Source organism: Penaeus chinensis, chromosome 34 (genome assembly GCF_019202785.1).
Source record: "Penaeus chinensis breed Huanghai No. 1 chromosome 34, ASM1920278v2, whole genome shotgun sequence".
Lineage (NCBI taxonomy): Eukaryota > Metazoa > Arthropoda > Malacostraca > Decapoda > Penaeidae > Penaeus > Penaeus chinensis.
This window is the reverse complement of record NC_061852.1, coordinates 33,086,487-33,101,486: the sequence shown is the minus strand read 5'-3', so window position 1 is coordinate 33,101,486 and position 15,000 is coordinate 33,086,487. Positions and strand designations below refer to the sequence as shown.

Below are 15,000 nucleotides of genomic sequence, written 5' to 3'. Positions count from 1 at the left end.
CGCGCCCGCGCGCGCACACACACACACACACACACACACACACACACACACACACACACACACATAAACACACACACACACAGATGCATATCCATATCTCCAGTCAAAAAGGCACATGTGCACATATATAAGACGCATTCATTAATAAGATCACATATTTGCATACATTTGCGTAGATGTAGTTTGGGTGTTTATGTGAAGTTCTATAAGCAAGGAAACCGCCTTCATACTGCTAATGAGTTAGATGGCCTCCAAATGACAAGCTGTATGACTCTCTGGCACTCCAGCTAATTAAAATACAGAATATGTAAGGGATGACATAATCAAACGGCTATTACCCCCACCGTAATTAAGGGTAATATTCCACGATAATCATGAAAAAAAATAAAGGAAAAGAGTGAATACATAATTAAATTAATGTGTATATCAAATCCTTGCGGTCTTTCCACAGGTCAACGACTCGATCGACGGCCTCTTGCGCCAAGTGTCTCAACTGAAGGGCCAGACGTCCCCAAGGCTCCGTAAACTCAGCGTTTCGAAGATGTTTAATCAGCTAATGAACCGCACGAGCTCGGGAGGGAGTCACCAAGAGCACCGTGCGGTCATGCCCCGAGTCTCGATCAGAGACCGAGCTCGGAAGAGAGGTCACATCCGCCAGAGTTGAAGGGGAGGGGAGGCGGCGGAGAGCCGGATTGGAGGAGATATGGAAAGTGGACAAGATGTTGTGGTGGCGAAAGTCGCACTGCTGGATCAGCGGCAGGCGGTGAAGTGGTTTGTGGTGTCAGTGACCTGCCATTTGATTTGCTTCTATGGCTGCCTTGACCTAACGATGACTTGGCGAACGAGAGGGGAAAAGTTACACTGAACAGCAGGTTCAAGTGTTAAACATTTCTGAAATGGCTGGCACTGACATTTCTGTTTCTTTTTTAAGCGGAAAATGTTCCAAGAAAATAAATAAGCGTATACTTCAGTACATTGGTTCTGAAAAGCGAGATCGCTCAAAATCGAGATTGTGGTCTTAATGTACCTGTTTTACTGATTTATTCGTATGCAGAAAAACTGAGTCAAGTTTCTGCTATGGCAAATGCTTATATCAGCCGCCGGTGATGAAGTATTTAGATTATAGTTTTGTTTCAAACGGCTCATATCTCACGGCTGATGATACTCGGTCTTTTCTTATGAATCTGATATATGAAACGGAAGCAAAGTAATCGAACTGGTTTATCTAAAATGTGTAACAGTAAGTGTTCTATTATTTGTTTTTAGAGAGAAGGCTGGGCCTCCATTGTTTAGCTCCTGGGATATCAAAGTGCCAGAGCACGAATGGCCACACAAATACTTTGTGCATCCGTACATATAAACAGAGAAGTAGCTTGTTTTGCGTATGATTTGCGAATCAACGTTTTCAGCTTAACTCGCGAAATTGGCATAGATTTATGACTGTCCATTAAGTGAAATGGAGTTCGCTTGTTAAACTACTTTTTGACGACTCTCGACTAATGAGAAACCCCATGAAGTCCATCTCCTACGACTGTACTGCATATGATATTTATGTCCATTTGGTTATATACATTTTATCTACTTATGTAATACATATATGTGTATGTGTGTGTGAGAGAGAGAGAGAGAGAGAGAGAGAGAGAGAGAGAGAGAGAGAGAGAGAGAGAGAGAGAGAGAGAGAGAGAGAGAGAGAGAGAGAGAGAGAGAGAGAGAGAGAGAGAGAGCGAAAGAGAGAGAGAGAGAGAGAGAGAGAGAGAGAGAGAGAGAGAGAGAGAGAGAGAGAGAGAGAGAGAGAGAGGGAGGGAGACACACACACACACACATACACACACACTCACTCACACATATATATAAACATATGTATGAATTTTTTTTTTTTTTTTTTTTTTTTTATTAGCTTTCGCGTACCTCTATAAGGGTTCAGCCTGAACCCCATGGATATTAATTTGTTTTTCTCCAAGTATTTGAGAGCATTTTAATTTACTCTGTAGCAGAAAACTTTCACATTTTAGCAATGTTTAGGAAGAAATTCCTTTCTTTAATACTTCAAGAGAATACCGTAAATCTGCTATGACATTCTTTGGTGTATCTCCGCGATGTTGTGAACCGGTTGGCGTTGTGATGGCGAGACATTGCCAAGCGAGAGTAAGTTAAATGGACATCCGGGCTCGCATCTGCAGGACTTAAGTTGCTACGGCCTCTCCAGATGCAAGCTGAGGGAGCGGGACTTCCTCGGCACACAGAATAATCTCCTTTCAGAATACAACTTGACCGTGCATTCTCATTTTGCATTTCATTTTGCAGCAGATTATTATTTGTCTGATTTTAAACATATCATTTGCGCGAGGATATGCTATAACCGTATTTTCTTTTTAATTCTTCCTCTGATTCACCTAGATGTGTCATTGAATGTTGAAGAGTGAATGTTCACGGCGTACCACGGTGATGGATCCTGATTTTTTTTTTTTTTTTTTTTTTTTTTTAGACCATATAATTTTCTCCAATTCGTGGGTTTCCTGTCGTTCAAAAACAGTCCTCTTTATTGTTGGAGTTGAGTCTTTCACACAAGTAATTTTGTTTGATTTTTCCGGTAATTTTTTTACACGTAAAGTTATTCATTATGATGTTTCATCATTCTGATTGTTATTCCTGGTCATCACCAGCTTGTGAGTGGTATATATGTATATGTATATGCATGTATATATATATATATATATATATATATTCCCTCACATTTAAAATATTACACCGGTTAATTTTATCATACGATTTAGATCATATTTCCATCTGAAATGAATTGTTGACATATTTTTCCATGACATTTTAATGTATCGCACGTTCCGTCAATACATATATAGTATGGCAATGGATCGATAGTTATTATATGCCTTGTTTGCCGGAATGGCAATGTATCTTTTGCATATTAAACGATTACCTTTTCTTTATTGTTTTATTTCCTTGGTACTAGAAGAAAATAAAATTAATAGTTGATTAATAAACACGTGCGGATTCTCATGGCCATACGGAAAGCCAACGGATATCGAACCCATCAGTGCCTCAGTTCTCTTGTCTTGGATCCCTCTCCTCCTCATTTAGTTATGGTGTCTGTTGTTATGACTCTGGTGAACAAGGCGACATTTGTTTTGACCAGCTTTGTTTTTAATTCTTTAGTGATAGGATAGCAGAACCTCAACGAGACTTCCTTTACTCTTGACCCTCATACATCGGCTTTGGACCAAATCCAGGGAACAAACGAAATTCAGGCCAAAATCTAAGGTAATTTAGGGTTGGGTTAGTTAGTGTTTTAACTAATATTTTCAAATATGTCTTTAGATGTATTTTTCAAATATATTTCAAAGAACGTGTTACAAGGATCAACAACAAGCAGAATTAAAATTAACATAAAATATCAGGAACCCTATCTTAGTACACTTTGAGACTATCTTGCAGTAAACATGAGTGCAGTCTGCCTCATATAATGTTTTACTGCTTCTTTCCAATGCATTTTTAAAAGATGATTAATTTTGGTTAGTAAAACAAAATACTGATATTTCATATTTAGTAATGATGCTCAATACTAACTTTATTTGTAATCACAGCACCGAGGAAAACTTTATATCAGCAAGGCGCTGTGCAGTATAATGGACAAAAGCAGAATGTAAACAATATCCGATGATTCACTATAATTCCACACATACCTCTGTCACGGGCTGGAGTCTAACCTATGATAGGTTACATACACGAGTCAGACTTTAATCTTTGGCTTATAATTACAACTTCTCATAGACTTCTTCCTATAATTTTATGTTTAAAAAAATATAGCAGTAGCATATTTGCTGTTTTATCAGATACATGCATATCTTGATTGAAAAAAGATTAAGGTTAGTTATACTGCTGTGTAATATCATTAAGAATATACATTTTTACCTGTTTATTTATCCATTGCATGCACTGGTATCTCAGACAGTATTGCAGAATTATGCAGAACAAGCCATAGCCACAAACAATCAATAAATTAATAAAAATAGTTGATTTCCATTTTAGATGTAAATACATGAAGTTTCACACTGTTAAAACTGAGAGTTAAAGACAATCTTTCAGTTCAACACTGTGTGAAAGGGGAGAGAAATTGTTAATGGTTAATGGCTAAAAGCAAATTAAATGTCCTAGGCATCAAAGATCATGTACCACAGTAGGAAGGAAGGTGTCAGAAAGGGGAAAGAGAGGGGCGAGTTAATGATTAGGTGCTACACGCCAACAGTCGTACAGCAGTATGATGGCATTGGAATGGGTAAAGGTGGAGAGGATGAGTAAATGGGTTAAGGTAGGAATAAGAAAATAAACAGTAAAAGGAAAAACAAGCAAAAACATCTCCCACCAAATCGCCAATGGGAAGATACGACACACCACCACGTGCCTGGAGTACCTGTCCCCCCTACTACCCCTCCTGCTCCACAAACACCACAGCTCATTCATCAATAACTACGCGCAACGAGTGGAAAACACACAAACAAACAAACGAGCAAGGGAGGAACGCCACCCGCCAAAACCCTTGCAAGGTGCCGACCGTCCTCAGGTAGTGTACCTTTATATCACGAGTTGCCACCCAGGCACAGATGAAGACGATATTGAAGACTTCCTGAAAAATAATTTCAACCAAATTTCCAATGTCAAAGCTTTTAAAACAAAAATGACACATAATTATTACTCAAGCTTTCCCAACAATGTAAAGGTATTCCTAAATAGAAACAAATACAAAGGCGAGCAGAATGTTTGACGTTGCAAATCCGGCGATCAAATCATTAAACACCCTCAGAATAGAACACATCAATGCACAGTCCCTCCTCGGTCATTTCGAAGAAGTCAAATTGATAATTAAGGAGAGAAATGTTGATATTTTGTGTATTAGTGAAACTTGGCTTCACCAAAAAATATCAAGCAGTTTCATCAGCATCCCAAACTTTCATGTTTACGGATGTGATGCAGAACGTGAAGGTGGAGTCTGCATATATGTAAGCGATACCCTTAAATCAAATAAGATATCTCCAAATGTAAATCGTACAGCAGTAGAGGCCATCTGGGTAACCGTACAAAGCAGTATGTATCCTTCCTTCCTCGTCGGCACAATCTACAGACACCCTCATGCCACCACAGAATCATTTGACTAGAAAATATTCTCAGATAAATGTCAATAAAGAGAAAACCACTTTTCATCTTAAGAGATTTAAATGACGATCTAAATAAACCAAATGTAAAGTTAAATGGGATAATTAACAAAAATAAATCAAAACAACTTATAAAGAAGCCTACAAGGATTACAGCAAACACCTCATCCATATTAGATGTTATAATAACAACCAGACCCGATATTACACTACACGCAGACGCTGTCCCATGCCACATTGCTGATCACGAGCTTATAACCATGACCTTGAATATAGAAAAACCAAAGCGCAAACCAGTCAATAAAACCTCTCGCGACCTAACGCATTACGATCCTCAATTATTCTGTCAACATATTATAGCCAATGACTCGTCACTGTCAGAGATCTTAACAACTGACGACGTTGACAAACAAGTTAATATTCTTACAAACGTGATAAAGAACGGCCTCGATTTCTGCGCTCCTTTTAAAACAAAAACAGTTAACCGTCCTCCCGCCCCCTGGATAAATGACAACATTAAGAGGGCCATTAATGATAGAAATAATACTCACAAAGCTCTCAAGATAAACAAATTTTAACACCACCCTTCAGGCTGAATACAAACAAAAGAAGAAAACTGTGAAAACACTCCTCCGCTGGGCGAAAACTAATCCTTTTAAAAATAAGTTCAATGAATGCAGAAGCGATTCTGCCGAAACCTGGAAACTAGTAAATACATTAGTGTCTAAGAAGAAACAAAACACAGACACTTCCCAAAATTCCATAAATAATATAGAATACTTTAATAACTTCTTTGCAGAAGTAGGTAGACGCACTTTTGAACAGACAACCGCCCCCACATATCAACACAACATAAACGAAACGAACACTACAACAAATTTCTTCAGACCGCAACCAGTAGGAGTAGAAACAATTATCCTAACAATAAAACACTTATAAAAGACAAATTCCGTGGGAGCAAATGAAATTGCACATCGTTTCATAAACGATAGTTTACCAGCAATTGCACACTGTCTGACAGTAATTATTAATACATATATAGTCCGGTGACAGAGATGAAATTAATAATTATCGACCCATCACTATGCTACCAGTAATATCTAAAGTTCTCGAGAAAATAGTTGCAAACCAATTAACAACATTTTTAGAAGCGAATAACCATATATCTAACACGAAACACCGGTTTAAGGAATAAATTATCAACCGAAACGGCATTACTAAAAGTCACAAATGAAATTTATAATAATATAGACAATAACCAGATCAATTTGCTCACTCTATGTGATTTATCGACGGCCTTTGACAGTGTCAGCCATAAATTACTTGTAAACAAATTAACTAATCACGAAATTGATAATTTTTGGTTCAAAAGTTACCTGTCCGCGAGAACTCAATCAGTCAAAATCCATGAAAAAGTATCATCAAAGTAATCGGTTTCGTTCGGTGTTCAACAAGGCTCCATCCTTGGCCCAATCTTATTTACTATATTCATAAATGATGTCATCAATTGCAAAAAACTGTATTCTTGTTCAGTATACCGACGACTCTCAATTTCTTCACGCTGCCTCTGTAAACAATCTAAATGAATTGCTAGAACAGACCAAATAGACCCTAACAGAAGCAAAAAAATATATACTTCGATATGAATGGCCTGAAACTAAATCCACAAAAAACACCATGTATTTTTATAGGCAGCCGTCAGAACATAGCAAAAATACCCACAGATACAGTTATAGATTTCCAAGGTTGCTACATCGAACCCAACACAACAGTAAAAAATCTAGGGGTACACGTAGACAGATACATGACATTCGAAACACACATTAATCACATCTACAGAAAAGTAATGGGCACATTGATATACTTGAATCATATAAAAAATAAAATACCCACAGAAACAAAAATTACTGTTATACAAACACTAGCACTTAGTATCCTTAATTACTGTTTAAACATATGGGGCTCCACAAACAAAACACAAATACAAAGGACACAGAAACTACAGAACTTCGCGGCAAGAGTAGCACTGGGAAATGTAAATAAATATGACCACATCACACCACATATAAACAAACTGAAATGGCTAAAAGTACAACAGAAATACAAATGTGACACGTGTATTCTGATCCATAAAATAATACAAGGAAATTACCCAAATTGGCTATTACCTATACAAACAACAGGTAACATAACAGGTGTCCTTACAAGGCAAAATAACTACTTATATATCAAAAGATCGAATACAGAAACCTGGGCAAGAAATAGGCAAATCCGAGGACTGGTGATCTGAAACCAACTACCAGAAAATATTAGAAATGTTTCCAACCAAATGACATTTAAAACAAAAGTGAAAGAACATCTACTGAAATATCAATGACATCAGGCGTTTGAACATCAAGCCAAGTAGGACATTTCAGTCATCTGTGATATTAATGTTCTGTCTAATCTAGTTAAACAAGCACTGTATAATATCTATGTATATAACATCCTATTACATAATGTAAACAACATATCTATAAATGTAATACCCATTGTAATTAATGGAATAAAGTGTTTTGAATTTGAATTTGAATTTGGAATTAGATAAAGTGAAGGACATGCATGCGTCTAAGGAAGAAGAACAGGTTGGCAAAGGAGAAAGTGTGGGATTCCTTAAGGATGAAGGGAGGATAGGTGAGGGAAAGCAAGTAAGGCGTGGACAGGACAACTTAATATGTGGGGCTGAAAGAGGAACATTACAAAGAGATCATAGGGGCGGGTCAGAAAGGGACGAGATAGAAGTGCATTAGGCGGATATGGCCACTCCGCAAGCGTCTCTCAGCGTTTGCTGTGATAAAATGGGGCTGACCAAAAATATATTGATAGTTTTACAGCATGTAATATAATGGTAAGAAGACTTGACCAGAAAGATTATCTTTGGGCATATAGGAAGGTCTTAAAGTGGGGTTAATAATCCGTAGCTGAAGTACATGATTGTTGTGGTGTGGACAAAGCGGCGAAGCGTGTTAGAGTATCTGTCGGTTCATTACCGGTTTACGACATGGCTGGGTACCCAGTACACCCTGACATATTTGTAGGTTGCAGACAGACAGTAGAGAGAAGGAAGTATACATTTTTCTAGTTATTATATTAATAAAAGACGTCTCTCTCTCTCTTTCTCTTGGCTATGCATCCATGGGGAAAATAAGATTCTTCTAGTTTTAAAATAATTAATGAACCAAGACTACAGTATTCCAAACGAATAGAATTAACAACCAATTATAATCTAAGCTGTAGGACTGCATACTTGGATTCTTTTTTTCCGAAGTCTCGAAAAGATACTTGCTGAAAAATCAGAAGAAAAATCAAGTTATAGTACCATTCAAAATTACCTAAATTATAAACTTTTTATTTCAGGATAATGAAAGCCTTGATAGGACAAACTTTTTTTCTTATCAAAGGGAAGTGCAGGCTGAAATAGTATATACACAGGAGACTTCTCGTCTCAGAGTTCTATAGAATCCATAATGATGAAGCATAACGGTAGTAATAAAAACATAATGGTACAAACTACAATGTCAATATACACATTTTTTGTAGTAAAAGTGTAAAAGATAAGTCAGTATTATACTATTACAACAATGTCAACAAAGTTGGGAATGTATGAGGAAAGAAAACAATTCACTGATACTGGATACATACACTTTCAATAATTTTGTTTTATACACTGATGGGTCTAAAAGTCGAGTTTCTTTGAATTCTTGTGTCAGAAAATGTTCATATGGACGATCATGTTATTATTACGAGGCGGTGAAGTCAGGAGGCATGTCAGGAAGGGAGGATCCGGGGAAGGGTATTGTTGTGACAAAAGTCAGTCACATGTGAATCTAAGGAGCGGAAGAGATACCAGGGAAAGAAAGGGGAGATAGAGCAGGGGGGATGGGGCGTGTTTGAAGTGAATTGCAGGAAAGGGTGTAGGGAGAATATGGAGGAGGATGGACGTCAGCAGTGTAAAGGGAATGGGAGCAGAGAGATTAGAGGGTGCATGAAAGATAGGCATATTTTTGGGGGGTCATGATTAGAAAGTTTGAATGTCCTCAAGAGTTTCTGAAAGTGAGTTAGGGTGTGGTCTGAGAATGGTTTATGGTTAAAAGCAAAAAATAAATATGGTAGACATCTATGGTCATGTAGCACTGTAAGAAGCAAAGGAGTAAAGAGTAGTGAAGGACGGTTGGGTTAGTAGTTAGTTATTATTCATAAACAATCTAGAGTAATATTGGAAACGTTAAAGATAGGTAAAGGGGTTGATGACTGAATATATTAAGGTAGGATTAGGTAAGGGGGACTAGATCAAGTGAAGGATGTGTATGCGTCTGAGGAAGGAGAACAGGTTGTCGAAGCAGAAAGTATGGGATTCCGTAAGGATGTCTGATAAGTTGGGAGGTCGGTGAAGGAAGGATAGGGGGGGGGGGGAAATCAGAGGTACGGGCGGCAGCAAAGTGTGGACAGGACAACATAATGTGTGGAACTGAAAGAGGGACATTAGTTATGGAACACAGGAGCGGATCAGAACGTGACATCAGATAGGAGTGTGTTAGACGGGTGTGGCCAATATGTAAATGGGCAAGAGCCGTCTCCCAACGTCTGTTCCGATGAAATGGTGCTGACCAGAAGGACATTGATAGTTTTACAGTATATAATTTATTAGTGTAAAGACTTGCCCAGAAAAATTTCCATTGGTATACAGGAAGGTCTTAAAGTGTGGGGGGGGGGGGGGGGATAATCCGTATTTGGAATACATGAGAAACTTGAAGTGATGTGGACATTGCGGCAGAACGTGCTAGAGTATCTGCCTGTTTATTGCCGGGGATTCCAACATGGCTGGGCATCCAGCAAAATAGATTTATGGCGGGTCGAACAACCAGTGCTGAATCTTACAGATAAGGGGATTGGTAGAGTGCATAGACTTTATGAGAGATAATGAGTTACAGGAGTCAGTAAAAGTAGGGGAAGGGGAAGGGAGTGAGTATATGTGTATTAAGGCAAAAAGGAGTGCGCACAGTTCAGGTTGGCACTGGATTCTGGGGATATTTGAAAGTGCGAGTTGGGAAGGTAACTGCCAAACCAGCACCGGAGGTGGATTTGGAGCCATCAGTGTAAACATGAATAATGGAAAAGATATAGCACCCACAATTAAGAGTGGAGAGGATCAAGGTAACATGAAGAGGGGGGAATAGGGGACAGGCATATGAAGAGCAGAAGTGCGTGACTGGGCATATAAAGGGCAACGGGCTGTGGAGCAACAGTTCTTGGCAGGGAAGGTATAACACCATTTCTGACAGTGACGGAGGAGGGGTCGGGCAGGGCAGGATTCGCCGCCAATATAAACTTCATCGGGAGGTCATGGCTACAGATGGTAGTCTTGGTAATATTGATGTAGGACTTTTGCCGGCCACTGGGGGGGAATAGTGTAGCACTGTACTGATATTGCATCATTGTAAACGAGGCAAGCAAGCAGGTCGTTTCACAATCTGACTAATCTTTGTTGTAGACTGGTTAATCAGTCAGAGAGATGAAAATAATTCCTCACTAAAGGAGGAGTGAGGCTGGCCAGGAATAATTTTACCAGTGAAGTCTGACAAGGTAAATAATGCAAGAACTTAGGACTCAGACGGATCTATGACTAGGCGTGAAAGCTCAGACGGGAAACTTTGCCTACTCGTTTTTGGAGACATTGTTGCAAGAGGAGGGTATAGTCAGAATAAGAGGCTGTAGGGTGATTCACAAAAAAATTTACCCCACTTCACTGGACTAAAAAGAATACTCAAAAGGTTTGCAGAAATGGAAACCAGAGAAGGACGAGGATGGGAGGAAAAGGGAATGGTAGAGAGAGTAAGTAAGAAGGACAATAAGGATGAAGAGTGGTAACAAAGGAGGAGGGAGCAGAATATAAAGAGGACTGTGAGGAGATGGAGTGGATAATATTGGGAGAGAGGAAGGGATGTGTTTTGAAAGTTAAGTAATGTCCTGGTGAATGATTTGAAAAGGATTAATTTGTCAGCAATCATTGAGGACGGGGTAGCAACAGCAGTGGTCAGAGCCATGATCAAAGGAAAGTCAAGGATCTGGAAACCAGAGAAGTAAATTTCAGATAGCTGATAGTGGTGCAAGCCTCAATGCCCCTAATAAGGGTACAAAATCTTCATCATTGGTTATGGTGAGCCTGAAATATATGGGGAAGAGAAAGTCTACCCCTATGGGTCCCCATGAGGGGTGAGGCTAGGGAGCTAAGCAAGTGAATACCAAGCCCATGGCTCTCCAAGGCCGTTCAGGACTGACAAAGCCTTTCATCCTTTCAGCACAGCTCTTACGTATTAGGGAGTGGGCAGAAGGGGTTGGAGAATTGAAGAAGAAGAAAAAGAAGAAGAAGAAGAAGAAGAAGAAGAAGAAGAAGAAGAAGAAGAAAAAAAAAAAAAAAAAAAAAACTGATGAGCCAAGGACTGAGGCCAAAGGTAGGGCCGACCCCCAATACTGAACCTCAGTTCACATCATCTATGCCCCCCACAATAACAATGGGCATGGGAGGGGGGCTGGGTAAAAAGAAAAAAGGCACCTGTACATAAGCAAATTAATAAAACAATAGCATAGTACAGTGCATGTACATAGGCACTCCTGGCACCAATGAGTAAATTAATTTAAAATACTAGAGCCCTTTTGCCAAAATGCAAAATTGTGGGGTACATGATTCATAAACACACTTTCTTGCATGCTTTTGAGCACTACAAAAACAATCCATAAGAATATTAAAATGCAGATATACAACTACCATTACAAAGAATGGATGAGGTGGATTTAAAGTGCATAAAATCAATGCATTACTCTTTTTGTCTTTTATCATGCTTTGAAAAATTACCATAAAAACACAGTAGTCACAAAAATGGCACTTAATATCAGTAAAGTTTGTGCATTGCAAGTCCATTAGTATGTAGTCAGTCATTCTTTGAAGTGAATTTCTCATTTTCTAGTTTCTTTTTTCATCAAGGCCAATCAGACAAGTTGGCCTCACAGCCTTGGGACATGACTAAATCACTAGTTCAAATATCACTTAACTTCTTTTAAAATTATGGTAAATATGCTATACAGGATAAACAAAAGAGTAAATACAAGAGACTTTAACATAAGACAGATCATTGCTTTTGACTTAAAAAAATACAAAGGGGTATATCAGAATTTGTGATTTAAGGGTCTTAATTGTGGATTGTAGTACATGCTGTATTCCTTACACATAACTATGGACTTTAGATGTGCATTAAGTATTTGCAATACTCAAGTGACTTATATTGTTTCATTTTTGTTAATAATAGACCATATTTAGCATCTGTTCAAACTGTGATCCTATATCATGTTAGAAGAGATTTTGAATTGGGTTGCTATGCTACTACTTGCAACTTATGAATCATAGTTCTGCCTTAGTGGGTACATAAAGCTCTTAGTGCCATATAGTCTTCTGTGGTAATTTTGTTCTTAATCATCGGGAAGTGAGTTACTTGGACTACCTGATTGTACATGTTTATCTTATTCCTTGAATATCCAGGAAAATAAAATTTTCAATTCTATTAACATAATTATCGTCACTAACATTATCAAGAGTAGAATTATCTCTATTATAATTTTTTAAAAAAAGTGTTTTCTGAAAATTCAAGGAATGGGGTAAACAGGTAAAGGTTTCCCTAGTAAATGATTCCTTGGGGACTAGGTGCCTCAGAATCCATTTTTGTAAATAAATTAATAAATCAAAAACACAGTGGACATTCTTGGTTAACAGTCAGACAGATGAATTTACTGTAATAAAAACTGTCCCATTTTCATGAAAACACCTTAAAAAAAACTGGAATAACATGGTGTGCTGTATTGAAATCATGGACATCCTGCATTATTTTTTTGATGAACACGTATCTAAAAATAGTGTGGCCTTCAAGATCATAAGACTACAATATGATTACCTTCTATGGAAAACCTAAATGAAGTGGTCTAAAAGACTAAATCACACACACAGAAATGAAAACTAACACTGAAATGGCAATTGAAAATATCACAGTAGCAACGGTGGGACAGTGGTAATTCAAGTGCCTGGAGACCAAGGCGGACTCTTAAGCAATGAGTGAGCTGTAGCTTAGGAGGGGCATCTGCATAGGGAAATGGTAACTTACTGCCAAATATTGCTATTCAAAAAACTAGTTGCTGTTCTAGCCCTTGTTAGCAAATTCATTTTTTAAAACAGAATCACTGTAGCAACCCTACACAATATCTCTGTTAACTGGGTAAAAAAAGAAGCTTGCTTTCCTGAAAATGGATCACACTTTGGTCATATGTGAATATAAATGGCTATAGCTGATTAAAAACAGTTCATGTTTTAAATAAAAATGTATAGCCTAAATTATCAATACAATTTGTAATTTTAGGGGCATATCTTTTGAATCGCTTTGCATAATATTCAGCTACATGACAATACTCAATATTGCCAGATAAATACTGATAAGTAACTAGAACTTCAGGAAATTTATATTCACCAACAACACTTCGGAACCATTATTTTCATATAAAAATTCTAGGGCAGACATTTCTGGGATATAATTTTTGAGATGTCAATTTGGAATCATCATGGCTAATAAAAACAGACAAAAAGCATCTATAAAGTTTACCATTTTAACATTGGTGACTAATATTCAGGTCAAATCTTTCTAGGTGATCAAGTTGGAGTGGCTGATATGGCTTTTTTTCTCACTTTTTTCTTACCACAAGTATTTTGGCCTATTATCCAAAATATCAACTTTACAAATAATTGCAAATATATATCCCTGCTAGAAAGTGTCTTTAATGCTTGTGCACCAACTCAAGAAGAAAAAAGAAAAGCTGTTGCCTTTTACATTTCAATGAGAAACACCAACAGAGTTAATAATGTTTCAACTACATCACAAATATAATACATTATATAAAAAATCTACATGATTTACATACAAATAATACATATCACTTCATCCATTGGAGAAGAATAAAATATAAAAGCAGTATATACATAACAAAATTCATTTCTAGAGAAATTTCACTTCTGAAAATTTGTTAGCATACAAAAAAGTTTTGTAACTTCTTTTTCATTTATTTTTCTGGTAAATGTCAAATATAACTTGATTGGAATTACTGAGTTACACTCTGAACATTTAATAACTCAACAATGTTTGGTTCACTTTATCAATGGACTAAGTCAATTTTTATTCAGAACATAAAAAAAACTATCTGCAGTTATTCACAACACAGAGTTGCCATAAATAACAAAATGGGCAAGAGTTAGACTTCTTCATTTATTTGTATATTGCTTAGAGGACCACACTGAACTCTCATGAGTTTTCCTTCAAACAAAACCTTTAAAAATGTCTTTTATTTATGGTTTAAATACATAAATAATCTAAATATAAAATCCATGTATGGCAGGACTACCAAGAAAGTCAGTATCTCTCTAATCCCTATGAGGTCTGCCAACACTAACTTGTGGCAAAACAAACTCTCCTTCTTTTGCTGGCTTTCTGAGGCAGATGTTGGTGAGGAATTTAGCAATGAAGAGAAGAAGAATCAGGAAAAGTGTAGTAGCCATAGATATAATGTAGTGGCTGAGTGATGTCCCAATTTCTAGCCAAGAGCCTTCTGTCCGAATGAGGAAGAAGAAGTGCAGTGCCATGAAGTCTGACATCACGAGAAACACATAGAACAGGGCACGGGTTGGAACCTAGTAAGGGAAAAAGAAAGAGATACTGATGTATTCAAAATGCAGAGCAACTTGATTTTTTTAAATGTTTTTCCC

General features: G+C 37.5%; 2 protein-coding genes across 3 annotated transcripts in view; one reads left to right on the top strand and one right to left on the bottom strand.

Annotated features, from left to right (window-relative positions):
* Window positions 1–1,661, top strand: part of LOC125043798 (ras-related and estrogen-regulated growth inhibitor-like protein) — a 52,348-nt gene extending 50,687 nt beyond the window's left edge. Inside the window, exon 7 of one of the 2 annotated variants that reach the window (XM_047640101.1) lies at window positions 452–1,661. In XM_047640101.1, coding sequence (XP_047496057.1) covers window positions 452–664 — 213 coding nt within the window. In that variant the 3' untranslated portion in view covers window positions 665–1,661. The remainder of the gene's footprint in view (window positions 1–451) is intronic. The other variant, XM_047640102.1, reaches the window with a different exon arrangement.
* Window positions 1,662–12,240: 10,579 nt separating this feature from the next.
* The window catches only part of LOC125043565 (GPI ethanolamine phosphate transferase 1-like), a 33,683-nt gene continuing 30,923 nt past the window's right edge, over window positions 12,241–15,000 (bottom strand). Inside the window, exon 16 of the mRNA XM_047639762.1 lies at window positions 12,241–14,925. Coding sequence (XP_047495718.1) covers window positions 14,659–14,925 — 267 coding nt within the window. The 3' untranslated portion in view covers window positions 12,241–14,658. The remainder of the gene's footprint in view (window positions 14,926–15,000) is intronic.